General features: G+C 46.2%; 1 protein-coding gene across 1 annotated transcript in view; it reads left to right on the plus strand.

Annotated features, from left to right (window-relative positions):
* Positions 1 to 314: 314 nt before the first annotated feature.
* The window catches only part of ZNF618 (zinc finger protein 618), a gene marked incomplete at its 5' end in the record, with an annotated part of 35,170 nt that continues 21,537 nt past the window's right edge, over positions 315 to 13,947 (plus strand). Inside the window, 5 exons of the mRNA XM_010079238.1 lie at positions 315 to 420; positions 1,455 to 1,544; positions 8,688 to 8,876; positions 10,566 to 10,649; positions 11,851 to 11,907. Of these exons, the coding sequence (XP_010077540.1) occupies positions 315 to 420; positions 1,455 to 1,544; positions 8,688 to 8,876; positions 10,566 to 10,649; positions 11,851 to 11,907 (526 nt within the window). The remainder of the gene's footprint in view (positions 421 to 1,454; positions 1,545 to 8,687; positions 8,877 to 10,565; positions 10,650 to 11,850; positions 11,908 to 13,947) is intronic.

The raw sequence follows: 13,947 nt of genomic DNA on the forward strand, positions 1-13,947 counted from the left end.
ATAACATCATTAGATAGGAGATGCACTGGAAGAAAATCAGAAGATATGAATCAGGCTTTGCAATGTATTTTTTCAGTCTTTCTCTGTATTTTTTAAACATTATTTATCTACAAGACATGTTACTGATCTGGAAAGGGGGTAATATCTGTTTGGGGCGGAGGAGGAGGAGAAGGAGGAGGAACAAGTCAGACAGAGAGCTCATTGGGTTTATAATTCCTGTCTTGAAATCTTGTTACAGATCGAAATGTCATTGCAGATGTAGGAGCATTCAGTGCCCATGCAGCTGTAGAAGGAAAACCTGAGGGTGTTGTCAGCTCTCTTGCTGGTTCTGTTCTCTTGCAGACCCCTATGACCAGGCCGTCATAGCAGCAGATGAAGTGAAGGAGGAGGAACCAGAGCCGTTCCAGAAGATTGGTCCAAGTACGAGTTATTATACAGCTTCAATGTGAAAGAGGAAACACAAGGGTTTCAAGTCTGGCATTAGCTGAAGTACCTCTAGGAAAACCAGAAAGCGCTGTGTTACACAGAGGTGTTGGGACCGTAGCGGTGCTGAAGGATATGTTTAGGTTCAAATGAACACCAAGCACCGGCAGCCCTGCCCCTAAGAAATTCAGTTTTGTGATGTCTTCTGCTCAAGCGCTCTGCAGAGAGAACAGGGAAGAGATTCAGGAGAAAAGCACACTGGCAGCGGTTAGAGAGGGTCTTAAGGTGTATTGACAGAGTTGGCAGGTGATTGCGTTCACACTGCCTTTGTGGTGGGTTTATCAAACAGATAAGAGTGAAAGAAAGAGACTTTACCAAAGCATTTCTCTGAATTCTCCGTTTTGGAAACAATTGATTAACCTTGGATTTTCCTTTGGCTTGCAGCTTGCTGTCAGATCTGTACTTGCCAGCACTGGCAGGAACAGGAGGTGTCAGTGTATGGTTCCACTACTTCATTATTTCAAATACACCCAAAGGAGCAGTTAGCACACTTACTGCAGAAAAACCCCTCCTCCTGCAAGAAAAAGCTACAGTTCCAATCTAAAAGTTCTGTAATTAAGACTTAAACTTGACAACTTGTTCCTAGTTTGACTGTTCCTGTTGTCCACACATGACAGACTGTCTGTAAACAGAAGACAAAACTGTGTCATCTGTAATACAGACTTCAGAAATAGATTCTCTCCTTTGTTTTGCACACCTACTTGCTGTAATTTTGGGATAATCTCCTGTAGCTTGTTCAGTTCTACTGGACTTTTTATGCACAGTCCATCACTCTGGACACTGGCCTTAACTGTTTCCGTTCTTGGGGAGAAGGATGTGTGAATTGCAGCGCAGATAAGTTCCAGGTGCATGAGGAGTATGCTCTAGTTCTTGTCACCTGGCCGGTTTCTATGTAAAAGTCAGGAAGTCGGTGGTTGTGTGAGAGGGTTTTGCACTCCTTTCTGATCTTTGTGTTTGTTTCATCTTCACAGAAACTGGCAATTACACCTGTGAATTCTGTGGCAAGCAGTACAAATACTACACTCCCTACCAGGAACATGTGGCGCTGCATGCACCTATTAGTGAGTATCCTGCTGGAGATCTGTGTCGTTGCAGACTGTGATTTACAGTGGCTGACGGGAAACACGAGGGTTACAGGAGAGGGTCTCATTCTTGTGGTTCCTTCCACTGGACCTGTGGGATTGCAGCTGGCAGGACGTAGATCATGTGCTGACCAGGGCACTGTAAAGCTGCGCTGGAATCTCCTCTCAGAGGGACACTGTTACTGTTAGGTCTGTAATGTCACTGAACTTTTACCAAAGTCCATGCATACACACATTCCTTGGGGGTTTGGTATTTTATTTTGTTGTTTAACTGAAGGCTCTGGTACCTGAAGTGCACATAACAAAGTGATGCACAGAATTTTTAGACTCCTCTAAATTCAAAATCATGTGAATTACCTTAGCAGCTTGCTACTAAATCACAGATAATAAAATATTTATTTCAGGGAGCTCAGGAAAAGGCAGTTCTCAGCATACTACACGACACTACGATCTGCACTCTGGAGGGATACTACGATCTGCACTCTCCAGACAAAGGGGAGGTTTTAATGAGCAATTAAGTGTGATTTAGTGCAAAATTTTAGTGAAACAGTTGAGAGAAATTCTTGCTACATATTGGTTTTGGATGCTTTAAAAGTATGCAGAGAGGTTCTTTACACCTGACCTTCATGCTTCTTTCATAGCATTCCCTGTGCTTTATTGCCAGCATGGTCACTCTTCGCCCAGCTGCCAGCATTTTGGCTGATGACGAGGATGGATGAGCTGGGCTCGGTAGCTTAGTGGGTTTCTTTAGCTGCTGATCTGCAGCCAGCAGAGGGAGCGCACAATCCTTCCACACCAAGTTCAGCTTCAGCTAGGATTTTGAGTTATTATAATAAGGCAGCTTTGGTTTTAGATATACGTAGAAATAAATTTGGAACACAGTCCACCAGACTATCACTTTTAAGGTGGGTCAAGGCTTGGTGGCTCTTGACAGCTCCCATGCAGGTTCTCTGGAGCATGGAGATGGACCATGACAGAAGGTGTAGGGCATAAAATACCTCTACTGCTGTCATTGCAAAGTTAGTCTTATTATCTCCCACCTACCCAAGGGAGCTAACTCAGTGCTTTTGATTGCACACATAACAGTTATTCCTAAATATCCCTGCACTCCCAAGCTCCACCTCTAAATTCTGGTGTTTTCAGATCCTCAGAAAAGCTGTTGGTGGTGATCAGCAGTAGGTCCATCTCCTTATGTAGATGGGCCCTCAGACACCAGGCTTTGGTGTCTCTGGTCCCCCCCTGCACAGGTAGCTAAGGAGCAGTATGCTGCAAGGACTGGTCATTGAATCACTGCTCAGCAGTAGCAGATTCTTAGCTTCCCAGTACTTCCCATTTCAAGGGGATTTATTGCTATGGGTATCTCTCCACCCTCCCAACCCTCTGTAGTAACAAACAGGCTGCAGCTGCTAGTTCCAGTCCAGGCCATCCAGCATGAAAAAAACCCACAACTGTCCTTCTCTGAGAGGTATTTGCCTGCAGCGGGCCCTGCAGGTCTGACTGCAGATATGAATGGTCCGCACAGATCCTGCCCTTCGCCCTGTGCACAGTGCAGCTGCAGGGTCCTGAAACCCATTTTGTGACTACCGAAAGCAAGTTTTGGCAGAGGAGACACATTCTTTAGAGTACTGGGGTTGAAGCCATTCTTACACCATGGCTTCTGCAGTCACCTTTGTGAAAGCAAAAGCTGCCCCTGCTGCAGACTAGACCAGCAGTCACTTAGATGTGCACAGGGGTTTCCAGTCCTTTCAGCAATATCTTTAACTATGAGGACACTTAACATCAGATCAGGATAATATTTCATAAGGTTTAACCCCCTCTCCATAAACTTCTATTTTTCCTTTTTTTTTAAAGCTTTTTTTTCCCTCTCCTAATTCCCATGACCAGAAGGATTTATGATTTACAGTGACACACCACTAACCCCGATGACCATATAGAAGAGGGCATGATTGGCTCCCAGGGCAGGCTGGCCAGTACATCCTCCCACCTTTCTACTGCTCAGACTCTGTTCTTCCCGTAAACCACAGTCCTGTGACAGAGCTGTAAACACATGATTTTTGAAAAGCACAACTGGCTTTTCTCATGCCCTTGTAGTCAAGTGAAGCTGAGACTGTGTCTTTACCCTGGTCTTGTTCTTGTGGTTATAAGGCAAATGCTGAAAAATTAGTGGGTAAGGAAAACACTTCAGCATTACCAGTTCAGCTTCCTGGGTCTCTCTGTTTGAGTGTAAGCTTTCCTTCCAGAGCCTGTATTGCTGGTTTTCTGTGATAATGGATTAAAAAAAAGTGTTTAAAATGAGCTAAAACAAGGATTCATATCCTACAGGGTCAGTAGGACCTTGCAGGATAATTTTTGGTCAGTGCTGCTGGATATCTGCTGTGTGGAAAAGAGCTCTGCTGTGGGGTTCCCTGGAATTGTTAATGCCAAATGTCTCCTTCAAAATTTCCTTTTTGTTACTGAGGCGTAGGGGCTTTTTCATATGCTTAGAACTGGGCTATTACTCTTTTAAAATACATATGCTTATGCTGTTTCTGTCAGCCTGTTCACTCCTTCCAAGAAGGGTGTCAGAGGCTGTTTCCAAAAAAAGTGGATCGTAGGCATATTCATTGTCCCAGTTTGAGAAATGCCTCTGAACGGAGGTGGGAGGGTTCAGAGATTTCTTTCTGTCCTCCTCCAGGCTCGGTCTGCTCTGTAGGGTGGAACTATTTCAGCACATTTGCAGGCGGCTGGGCTATCATGATTGCTCTTAGATGGTGTGTTTACAGTACAGAGAAAACCTAATGCCTTTGGGATGTGGACTGGCTGGAAAAGCCACCAAAAGTGGGTTTTAGCTTGGTAAGCCCAGGCACAGGAGTGTGCACTCACCGCATCCTCTTCTGGTAACTGCAGATAAGGCAGCAGACTCCCTAGTCGTGGAAGTATGTGGTGAGAGTGCTAAAATCTGCACAGCTATCCATGCCCGTTGCTTCCAGGGTGAAAATCTAAAGTGATATCAGAGTCCCGAGGTCTTAATGGCCCTGACCAGTCCCTGCCACATTCAAACCCCGTTTCAGCTCAGCTGTGGGCCATCAGTCCCTGCCTAAGCTACATTGTAGGGTGTCGGTCTCCAGCTCAGTTGTAGGCATGCCCATGCCTAGCCATGGATCCCATTGGCCTGTACCACAACCCACAGACTGACTTCCCAGCTTGCTGTCAACCCTGTCTCATCACTCTGGACCTCCCTAAGGATTGCTGGTATGTGTCTGGCCCTGGTTGTCCTCAGCAGAGCTGATTCTTCTGCTGCCCAGTGGATTCCCAGCTTGACCATGGACCTGTCTCATCGCCATGATCTTCCTGATGATCTGGACTTTTGGTTGAACCTGGCTGTCCTCTCTGATCCTGCCTTGCTCACCTCTCCCAGGAGCTGTGGGATGGTCCCTGGCTGCTGAAGACCCGGCCCTGCCAGCCCTGGGATTGTACTTGGCTCCACAGGGGACAGACAGACGTACATCCACCGACACCTGAGGTGCTCAAGGAAGTTCATCAAGCCTCTCCGCTCAATTACTTTTCTTATTGTGAAGGACACTGGATACAATTTGTTCATCAAAAGTGCTTAAACGCAGTGTTTCTTAAAGGCAGCGGTCATCGTGGCATTTTCTCGTAGATTTTTGGTAGCACATCTAGTTTCAACAAAGGTCCTGCCTAACCAAGAAAAAAAAAGATCCCAGATTCCAGTTGGATGGCGTGTCTTTGCTTCTTCCATCTCAGTGGGTGAAATCTGTGAGTTCAGATGGTTTTCCCACTCTCTGATTCCACAGTGCCTTAGCAACAGGCTCTGCTGGCAGTATTCGTATGAATAAAGAAGCACATTACGAATTTGATAGGCTTGAGCACAGGGTTTCTCTGTGGGCAGGTCTGTTTCCAATAGCAGAGGTTTCCGCTCAGTGTGTTGAATTTCAGGCCGTTGTTAAGGACTCACTTTCTGTCATATTCATTAAAGATAGGTTTTTCTCCAGAGGTGAAGGTATAATTCCGTCTGAACCATCCAAATGGTTCCTTACCCATCCTTACAAGATCTTTGTGAAAAAATGTGGTGCACAAGTTATTAGCCAGAATTTTTACCCGGAAAAAAAGATCTCTATTCTGTTGTGGTGATGCATGGTGGTAGTGTGTGAATTTATGAAGCTTTTGAGGAGATATTTTGGAATGTCTGCCAGATTTTCTGCTTGACTGTTGCAGCTTGCTGTTCACAAAGCTTGAAGGTCTTCTCAAAGACAGCAAAGACAGGAGGGACCACTGTGATCTCTGGACTGACCGGAGTAACGCATGCTATAGGTTTGCCTTTATTTAATTGCTCACATATATGTTTTAGAGAGACATCTAATCTTGCTGTTAAGAGTGACAGAAAATACAGCAACCTCTTAAGGTAATCATGTTGGTGAATTATTACCCTCACTAAATTGAGACTAAAAATATCCAGCTGTAGCTTTCAGACACTGGATCCTATTTATAGCTGTGTCTGCTAGGTGAAGGAGGTCTAAGTTATCCAGTTTCTCTCCTTGCTAGACCTTTGCGTAGCCTGCTGTCAAGTCACTTCATAGTGACTAACCTCCCAGTTAAGCCAAAGGAGTGACTCGATGTTTCCATTGTCGTTACGCTGTTCTTGTCCTTTATTTACACTCTTGCCTTCTCATCTGAATAATCTGAAGTCTGTTAACCATTTTCGTGAAGGGCATACACCAGTACTGGGTCCACTGAAGGAACTTAGAGCTAACATTGTCTTCCTGCTCCCCTTTGAAAGTGCCCTGATTCCATACCCAAAGAGTACCTCCGTCTTTTTAGCTGCATCATTGTCCTGGGAGCTCCTCTACAGCCGTCGTCACCGAGCATGGTAGTGAACAAGCTCTTTTTCCTGTTGCCCGGGTGGAGCCATCACCTGGATCACCTGTATTCTTGAGCGCCACGTGCCATTCTGTGCGGCTGTAGCACAGTGCACTCAGTTTACCAAGTGATTGGAGATCACGCAATGGGTCTTACCCTCTACATCTCTCCTCTCCTGCCTTCCCTTCTCCAGTATGCCAGCCTCAACTGGGGCACGTCTCAGGTGCTTTCTGAGAAAGTTTAAAAACTTCATAGCAGCAGTTTTGGGATTGTCTGTCCACAATGCTGTCTCCAGTCTTGCTGTCAAGCTGCAGATTTTGAGGCAGGAAGTTTTTGTAACTATTCAGCAACCCGGTATTTTCATTTTTGGAAGTACCTTGAACTTGGTCTTTTCATCAGCCTGAGGCAGTGAGTTCCACGGTGAAGATGAGTTTCAAGAGCAGAATGGAGGAGCTATGTGATTGCCTCTACCTGTGTTACATAGTCTTCACAGGGAATTTGTCATCTGGTGATGTTCTAGTTAGTTCTAGTAAGAACTAATATTCTTTTGTCTGTCTTACGTCAATGGCTCAAACTCTGTCTCTTCGTAGTGTCAGATGGAGCAGCCTTCTTTCTGGGTCTTTATTTTAAGACATACTATTTGTTTTAGTTGGAGGAAAAAGAAGTGTTTTTGGAAGTCTTCATAACATTGTGACTTTTTTCTTCAGATCTCAGGGAGCAGTATCTGAACTCCAGAAGATTCACGATGATGCTCTTTATTTCTGACACTGCATCGTTCCCAGATTGCTGCTTCTCTTGGTATAGATGGGGAATAAAGCAGCAATTAATGAGAACGGGCCTCATGGAAAACTAGATGACACACAAGGAGAAAATTGTCATATCTGACTACATTTTTACTGATGGTTTGTCAGCAACTGGAGGAGGATTATCCATGGAGATTGTAAGGAAGTATAGGGAGGAAAAGCAAACCTCCTGCCTAGCCACTGGCCAGAGACCGAGTGGAGGAGAAGTATCTTGACCTAAACTACAAGAAAACCTGGTGCAGAATCTTCTCCAGAAGTACACCAACATTTACAGGAGGCTTCTTTGAATGTGCACATCCTCACTCTGCAGTGCTGCTGACTGCTGACAGGGAAAGGTGTACAATATCTCATGGAATTTTGGAAATGAACATCCAGTCCCCGACCAGGTGACTTTTCTCCTCACCTGTTTCCAAGACAGGCTGTTGTGCTGCCATGGCAGCCCCTGACGGAGAACTGCTCGATGTGCTCAAGTACTTCTGAGTTACACTATATAGGATGAGCAGGTCCTAGCATTACCCATCCAGCATCCAAAAATACCACTCTGTAGATATTACTGATAGTGAGCTTGGGCTGTGGGTTATATGAACCTTGTTTCTTAGTGATTCTTCATGGCAGAGAGTTGAAGGGGGAACTTGGGCTTCAGGAGCCGTTATCTAAATTTCCATGGAAGAAGCCACTAAGGAATGAAGGGGATTGTTAGGTTGTTTCTCCATTTTTGTAATTGTTTTTTTTTATCCATGTGGCCCAGACAAAGGACTGTCCTCCCAGAGGTTTTTCGTATGACTTTTGGCATTGAAAATTCCTGGTGATCCTCACTGTGCATTGAAGAGACCGAAATGTAGTTACATTCAAAGAGTATATCCCAGTAATACTCAGAATTTCTCCACATGTCACTTGTACTTGTCTAGAGATGGGGGCCAAAAGGCCTTTCCTGACTTGTGGGATGAGAATTCTGCCTCCTAATTCCCTTCTATTACCAACAACCCCCTTTTCTTTGTATTTGGTTAACAAGACAATGAATGTAGCTGGAGCTCTCTAGGATTTATGCAAGGCTCAAGGAACAAAGACATAAACTTCTCCCTATTCAGAGCTCTGAGTATCACATTAGAAACCTGCTCTCAAAATTCAAACTTGTACACACATAGAAGTGGAGGACAGAGATGCAGGCACACCCAGCCAGGCCACGGCAATCAAACAGTACTCCTGATGGATGGGGTGATTCCATGGGTTGGGCACGTGGCAGTTAAAGGTGTGCAAGGGAACTAACAAGCTTTGAGAGTCTGTCCCCTTGGGTGAGTGGGGAAAACAATTTTGTTACATGGGATCGGTGGATCCACAGTTGCTGCAGGTCCCTGTGCGAGGGATTCGTGAGCATGGCTGTTAGAAAGCAATCCTCCCAGAAGGCACACGGTCTGGGAGCTGAGTGACTGTCCAGGCACTAGTTCTGAGTGTTCATATCCAGAGTTCTCTCGATCTCCACTCTTCGTGGCAGTGAAGACACAAGCGAGTCAATCCAGCAAAAAAACACCGGCTTCAATAAACCGATGTTCTACCCTCCTGCACCGCACCCCCTCCAGTGTCCCACCGACATCCCAATCCCAGATGTTCCGCACTCCAAATTCTGGATCCCCAGGAAGCAAGGCCATTACAGGTACCAATTGCCTTTCTACCATCAACTTTCTTAACTGCTTAGTGTCCAGTCCTGCCCTGCGTTGGCTTTTGACCCTTCCTGGACTCAGTCTGGTCCATTCATGACTGTCCCAGAAAAGCTACTCCCAGAAGCAGTTGAGGGGATTAGATCCTTTGGCACGTTGTAAATAAAAATTTAAATCAGCAGTAGGTCTTTATAATCTCTTCCCAATGACAAATTGTTTTTTTTAAAGCATCGTGCTAACCACGAGGTACAAAAGACCCTGTTTCAAATCCTGGTGTCACAAACTGAGGAGAGTTTCCTCACAAGGATTGGCGTGGTGGCTTGTCGGGTATGGGGATTTTTGTTTGGTTTTCAGCTTTGTTTGGCATTTTGTGTTTATTTCCCTCAAGGTGATATTTTCAGGGCTTGGCCTGTGCCCGAGGGAGTGAAATGGAGTACAGGTGTGTTCACAGTGCTGCGCTTCCCACAGGAGACAGGGAGATAAAAGCTGGGCTGCAGCAGCAGAATTAGTGGTACAAAACCATTACAGAGGGGTCAGAAGACTCAAGTTAAGGTTGATCCTCCCATAGTCCCCATTTCCTCCTTCCAAACAAGACCAAACCTTAGGAAAAAAGAAAGGATAAAAAAGAAGGCAAAGAGAACTGAAAAATAACTATTAATAGAATGTGAGACATAGTGTTCCCGTGTCCGGGCAGCAGGGAAGAAGTCTCTTAAATCTATGGGATTGATAGATCCATATTCCATCTCAGTACAGAGGAAGGGCTGGTTAATCGCCTGGTGTTTAAATGCCCCTGAAATGTCTGGCATGGACGAGGCCGAGTGGCAGCAGTGGCTGTGGTGGCTCTCCAGGCCACAGGATGCTGAACACGGGTGCTTTTTGTTAGATGACACACATCTGCAGCTACCGGATGCTGCACTGAGTGATCTGTCTTCTTACAGCGTGTGAGCCCTGAGATTCCATATTGTTATTGCACCTCTTAAACATTTATATGATTTTGTTACTAATTTGAGGTCCATCCAGTTCAACAAAGTTAAGAGTTAAGCTGAGAAACCTTTTCCATTATTTACTTAAACTTGTGGCCTGGGACAGGGGAGAGGCAGCGAGTTCACTGTTGGAAAGCTCAGAGGGTCAGAGGATCTGCAGCAGCTTTTCCAGACATGGTGGGCAGGCTCTGAGACAGCCCTTCAGTCCTCCGCTGGAAGGTTTCAGGGAGGGTGTTTAGGAGAGGAATGCAGGTTACTGGGGAGCACAGGGACAGCTGCTGTAGTGCTTCTGTAGGTGACACTCTGCATGTTGTGGTGAGGACCCAAGTTCAACCTGCAGACCTGGTCACCTGTGCCAGAGGCTTTAAGGGATGCTTATTGCCTTACGGAAGAGGAAGATAAGAGTTGGGGTTTTTTGCAGGGGAGGAAGCCGTGACCCCTCTGGTTCAGTCAGGACTGGTGTTCATGGGCTCCCTGAGAGCCAATCCAGGACCCCTCAGCCAGAAAGCATTCAAGAAAAGTATGTACGTGTTGTCCCTTCAGTGAATCTGGCCCATTTGCCTCCAAACGAGGTATTGCACCTTTCTGCTCTATTCAGGGTATGCGATTATGTGGCACAGGAGCATGTTGTCTTGCCTCCTGTCTGTGTGATTCTGCATCCACTATTGACCAGTCACCATCCCTGCTTTGTTCTCCACCCAGCAGAAAGTGCTTTCAGCAGGGGAGTGGAAGGCAAAGTGCAAAACAACTTTGAAGAAACAAACAGCAATTCTCAGAACTCCAGCGGTAAGTGTGTTCTCTCCCTCCTGCTGTTGCTTACCACATCCCTCTCCAGAGCAGGATACAGCTGTGATGGGTGATTGTTTATGTATTTGGGGTACCTCCTTTAAGCTTGCAGCCTACTAGCCTTCCTGGGATAGTGCCCTCTTCTCACTCCTCCCCAGGTTCCTAACATTCCAGAACCCGTAAAAAATAATGGTGTGGGGATCCTGCTCCCAAGGTCCATCTACTTTATCACAGATTTTTCAATGGGAAGCAAAGTTATAGAGAAAGGGGAATACACAACCTGGGCTAGTGGGAGGTGTCCCTGCCCATGGCAGGGGGTGGCACTGGATGGTCTTGAAGGTCCTTTCCAGCCCAAACCGTTCTATGATTCTATGAAGGGAGATAAAGCAGTACTTATTCTTTGTCAGTGCATCAGTGAAGTCCTTTTGAAGTGAAGCCATTTGCAACAAGCAAGAGAAGTTTGAGCACTATGAGTAGAACAGCAGTTAGAACAACAGTGCTGCTAAATGTGGCAGTTTATTTACACATCACTGTAGCCAGAGTCCAGCTGTTTGTGAGTTTGCTATATGGAGGTCAAAGCACACCAGATGTGTAGATGTGGGACTAGACTGCATGAACTAGAAGGAAGTCAAATTTACCCCACTACTGGAGTTTCCTTTGAGTTTTAAATCCAAACATAACCACTGGCCTAGACAGTTTTGTTTGGGTAAACCATTTGTAGAGTTTTCTTTATAAAATTTTTATCATGCCCATGTATCCGCCTGCTTTCAAGTGGAACACTGCCATTCTCTTACGCTCCCTAATTGGAGCATAACAGACAGACCAGGTGAAACGTAATTTTGGCAACTTGATGCAGAGATAAATAACATGCCAGCAGAAAAGGCTGTCGTCTGTCCATTCCCCATTCAAGAGTACCAAAACGTGTGGTGTTCACGACACCGCTAGCTGGAATGGACAGGTAAGGGAAGGGATTTCTCCCTGGAGCAGGTTACACAGCATCTGCTGTGGGGGTTTATGTCTGCCTTTGAAGCAAATAAGGGGCTTTCTGGAACCATATTGAAAAGGAGTGAAGTGGCGATGGAAAACCCGTGTGTGGTGGCAGAGTGGGTGATAGTGAATGGGAAAAAAGTCGTTTGTTACTAAGCGTATTATGTTTTGGAGAATAATCCTGTACTAATCCAAGCATTCACCACAATTACAGCTGTTCATTCGGGGACAGAAAAACCTAAAGAAAAGAGGTGTAAGCAGAATCCATCAGGTGAGCTTCTCTCTGTGTTTCAGGCCCTTGTACTCTTCAGTCCTGTTCCACTCGGGCAGCAGCAGTCAGGAGTCCTTAGGGGCTGGCCCAGTCTGTCTTTAGTCAGCCCCACCAGGCTGTTAGGCGTGACACAAAGTGGTGTAGTTCACTCTCCCAAGAGTTACCAGCCTGACTTGCTGCTCTGGATGTGGCCACTTGCCTCTCAGCAGGTTTGCTCCTCATGTCTTGTCTGTGGGTAGCATGAGTGGTTTGTCTGAAGGGTTTCAGAGCCTTTAAGAGCCCATCTGTCAGTTACAATATACCGTTTGGGTCCCTGGCTCCTCCGAGGCCCTTTGAAAGCAGCAGCCTTAGATTGTTCCTTTTTTATTCCTGTCAAGCTCTGTATAGCCTACAGAGGAATGACAGAATTATCTTCCTTCACGTCAAACAGCTTGTCCCTAAAGCCAGGAAAGCTGCATTGTAAAACATTCTGGCTGCAGACCTCCTCGTGTTAAGTTTTGCAGGAGGGGAAATGAACCTGTATCATGGAAGGGGGTGTAGGTGCCACTGACAAGAAGCACACACACGCACAAAGCGTGGCTGTATTGAATAGTCCAAGACTTCAGTTGTGTCTGAACTGCTACTAAATACTGACCCATTGTTGCTGTGACACATCTCACAGATTCTCCCTGCCATCTCCTTCTACCAGCTCACATCACACCCATCCTTCTGAATGTGTTTCTCTCTGAACAACCACATCTAAAGCACATGAGTAAAAGCTCACAGCAAAAATCAAAATTCTTACAAATCGAGGAGTGAGTTTCATATGATTTGCTTGTCTTATTTCGTAAGAAGTGTTTCTGTCTGCACCACATGTATGGCAAGTTTATTTTTGGTGGCTTAGTTTAGGGGCTGGCAGGCTGCGTGGGGGTGGCAAAGTGCTCACCTAAACTTTTTGGTGAGTTTGAGCCAGGAAACCTGAGGAACTCAGGTGCTCAGGACTGGATTGAGGGGAGTTGGGCTCTGGTTGGAAGCAGTTCTTTTCTGCATTAGGCAACTGACACACTCCTCAAAGGCAGCCTGGTGCATGGGGATGTATGAACTTCTTCCCTTTCCCCCTTTCCTTACCTGTTCTGCATCCTCTTTTCTTCCCAGCCTGTTTTCCCCCTTTGACTCCATCTTTGTGCTGCCTTCTCAGTGCTCTTTTCCAGCTCTCGCACCACACCTTTTCTTCTGTTTTTTCATGTTCTCAGGAGTCAGTCTAAATGTTCCCATTGACAGCAGCCTGAGTGAGCATCACCGTGTCACCCTGCGAATGGCACTGGTGATTAGAGAGGCCATGCAAAGCTCTGCAGGCATCTCTGTGCTTGGGTGTCCAAGCAGAGCTCTCAGTAACTTTCTCTTTGAAGAGCTGACATGTCCTCACTGCCTCATTTTCCCTCTTTCCATGGCTGTGTTTCGATAGGTGGGACACACTCTGAGTGGCTCAGTGTTCGCATGGGTGATGTGAACTCTTGGGAGTAACTCTGGCATTGTTGGCTTGTTCTCTCTGGTGCTCCAGCCGGCAGATTTTGTACAGGCAGTGAAGCAGCTGGTGAGAATGACAGAAGGATGGAGACGTCCTCCCAACTCCCATCTGCTGCTTATCACCAACCTGCTGCTGCTGTGAAGAGCAGTCCCCATGTTTGGGAGGTGAATGTAGGTCCCAGCTGAGCAGCCTGAGAGCTGTGTGGCTTGGCCTCGTTAAATGCTTGCTTCCCTGGACCACCTGATTTTTGTGGATGGGAGTTTTGTGTCACAGGCTCAGTTACAGCGCTATCAAACAGAGCAGCAGTATTTTTATAGGCCACCCAGCTGGGTATATTATTCTCTTTAGTCTCGATCTGCAGTGCCACAGACTGTATCATGTCTGGAGTGTGGGGGGGGAGGACAAGCAGAGCAGGAAGGTCAGCTACTAAAGCCACCTAAAGAGGCTTGGATGCAATGCTGGAGGGAGTCCTCATAAGGGGGAATAAGACAACTAGGACAGAAAAGGGTGGATTTGCGATGTCTCTTCCCTAC

This window comes from Pterocles gutturalis, unplaced genomic scaffold, assembly GCF_000699245.1.
Source record: "Pterocles gutturalis isolate BGI_N339 unplaced genomic scaffold, ASM69924v1 scaffold45773, whole genome shotgun sequence".
NCBI classification, from domain to species: Eukaryota; Metazoa; Chordata; class Aves; order Pterocliformes; family Pteroclidae; genus Pterocles; species Pterocles gutturalis.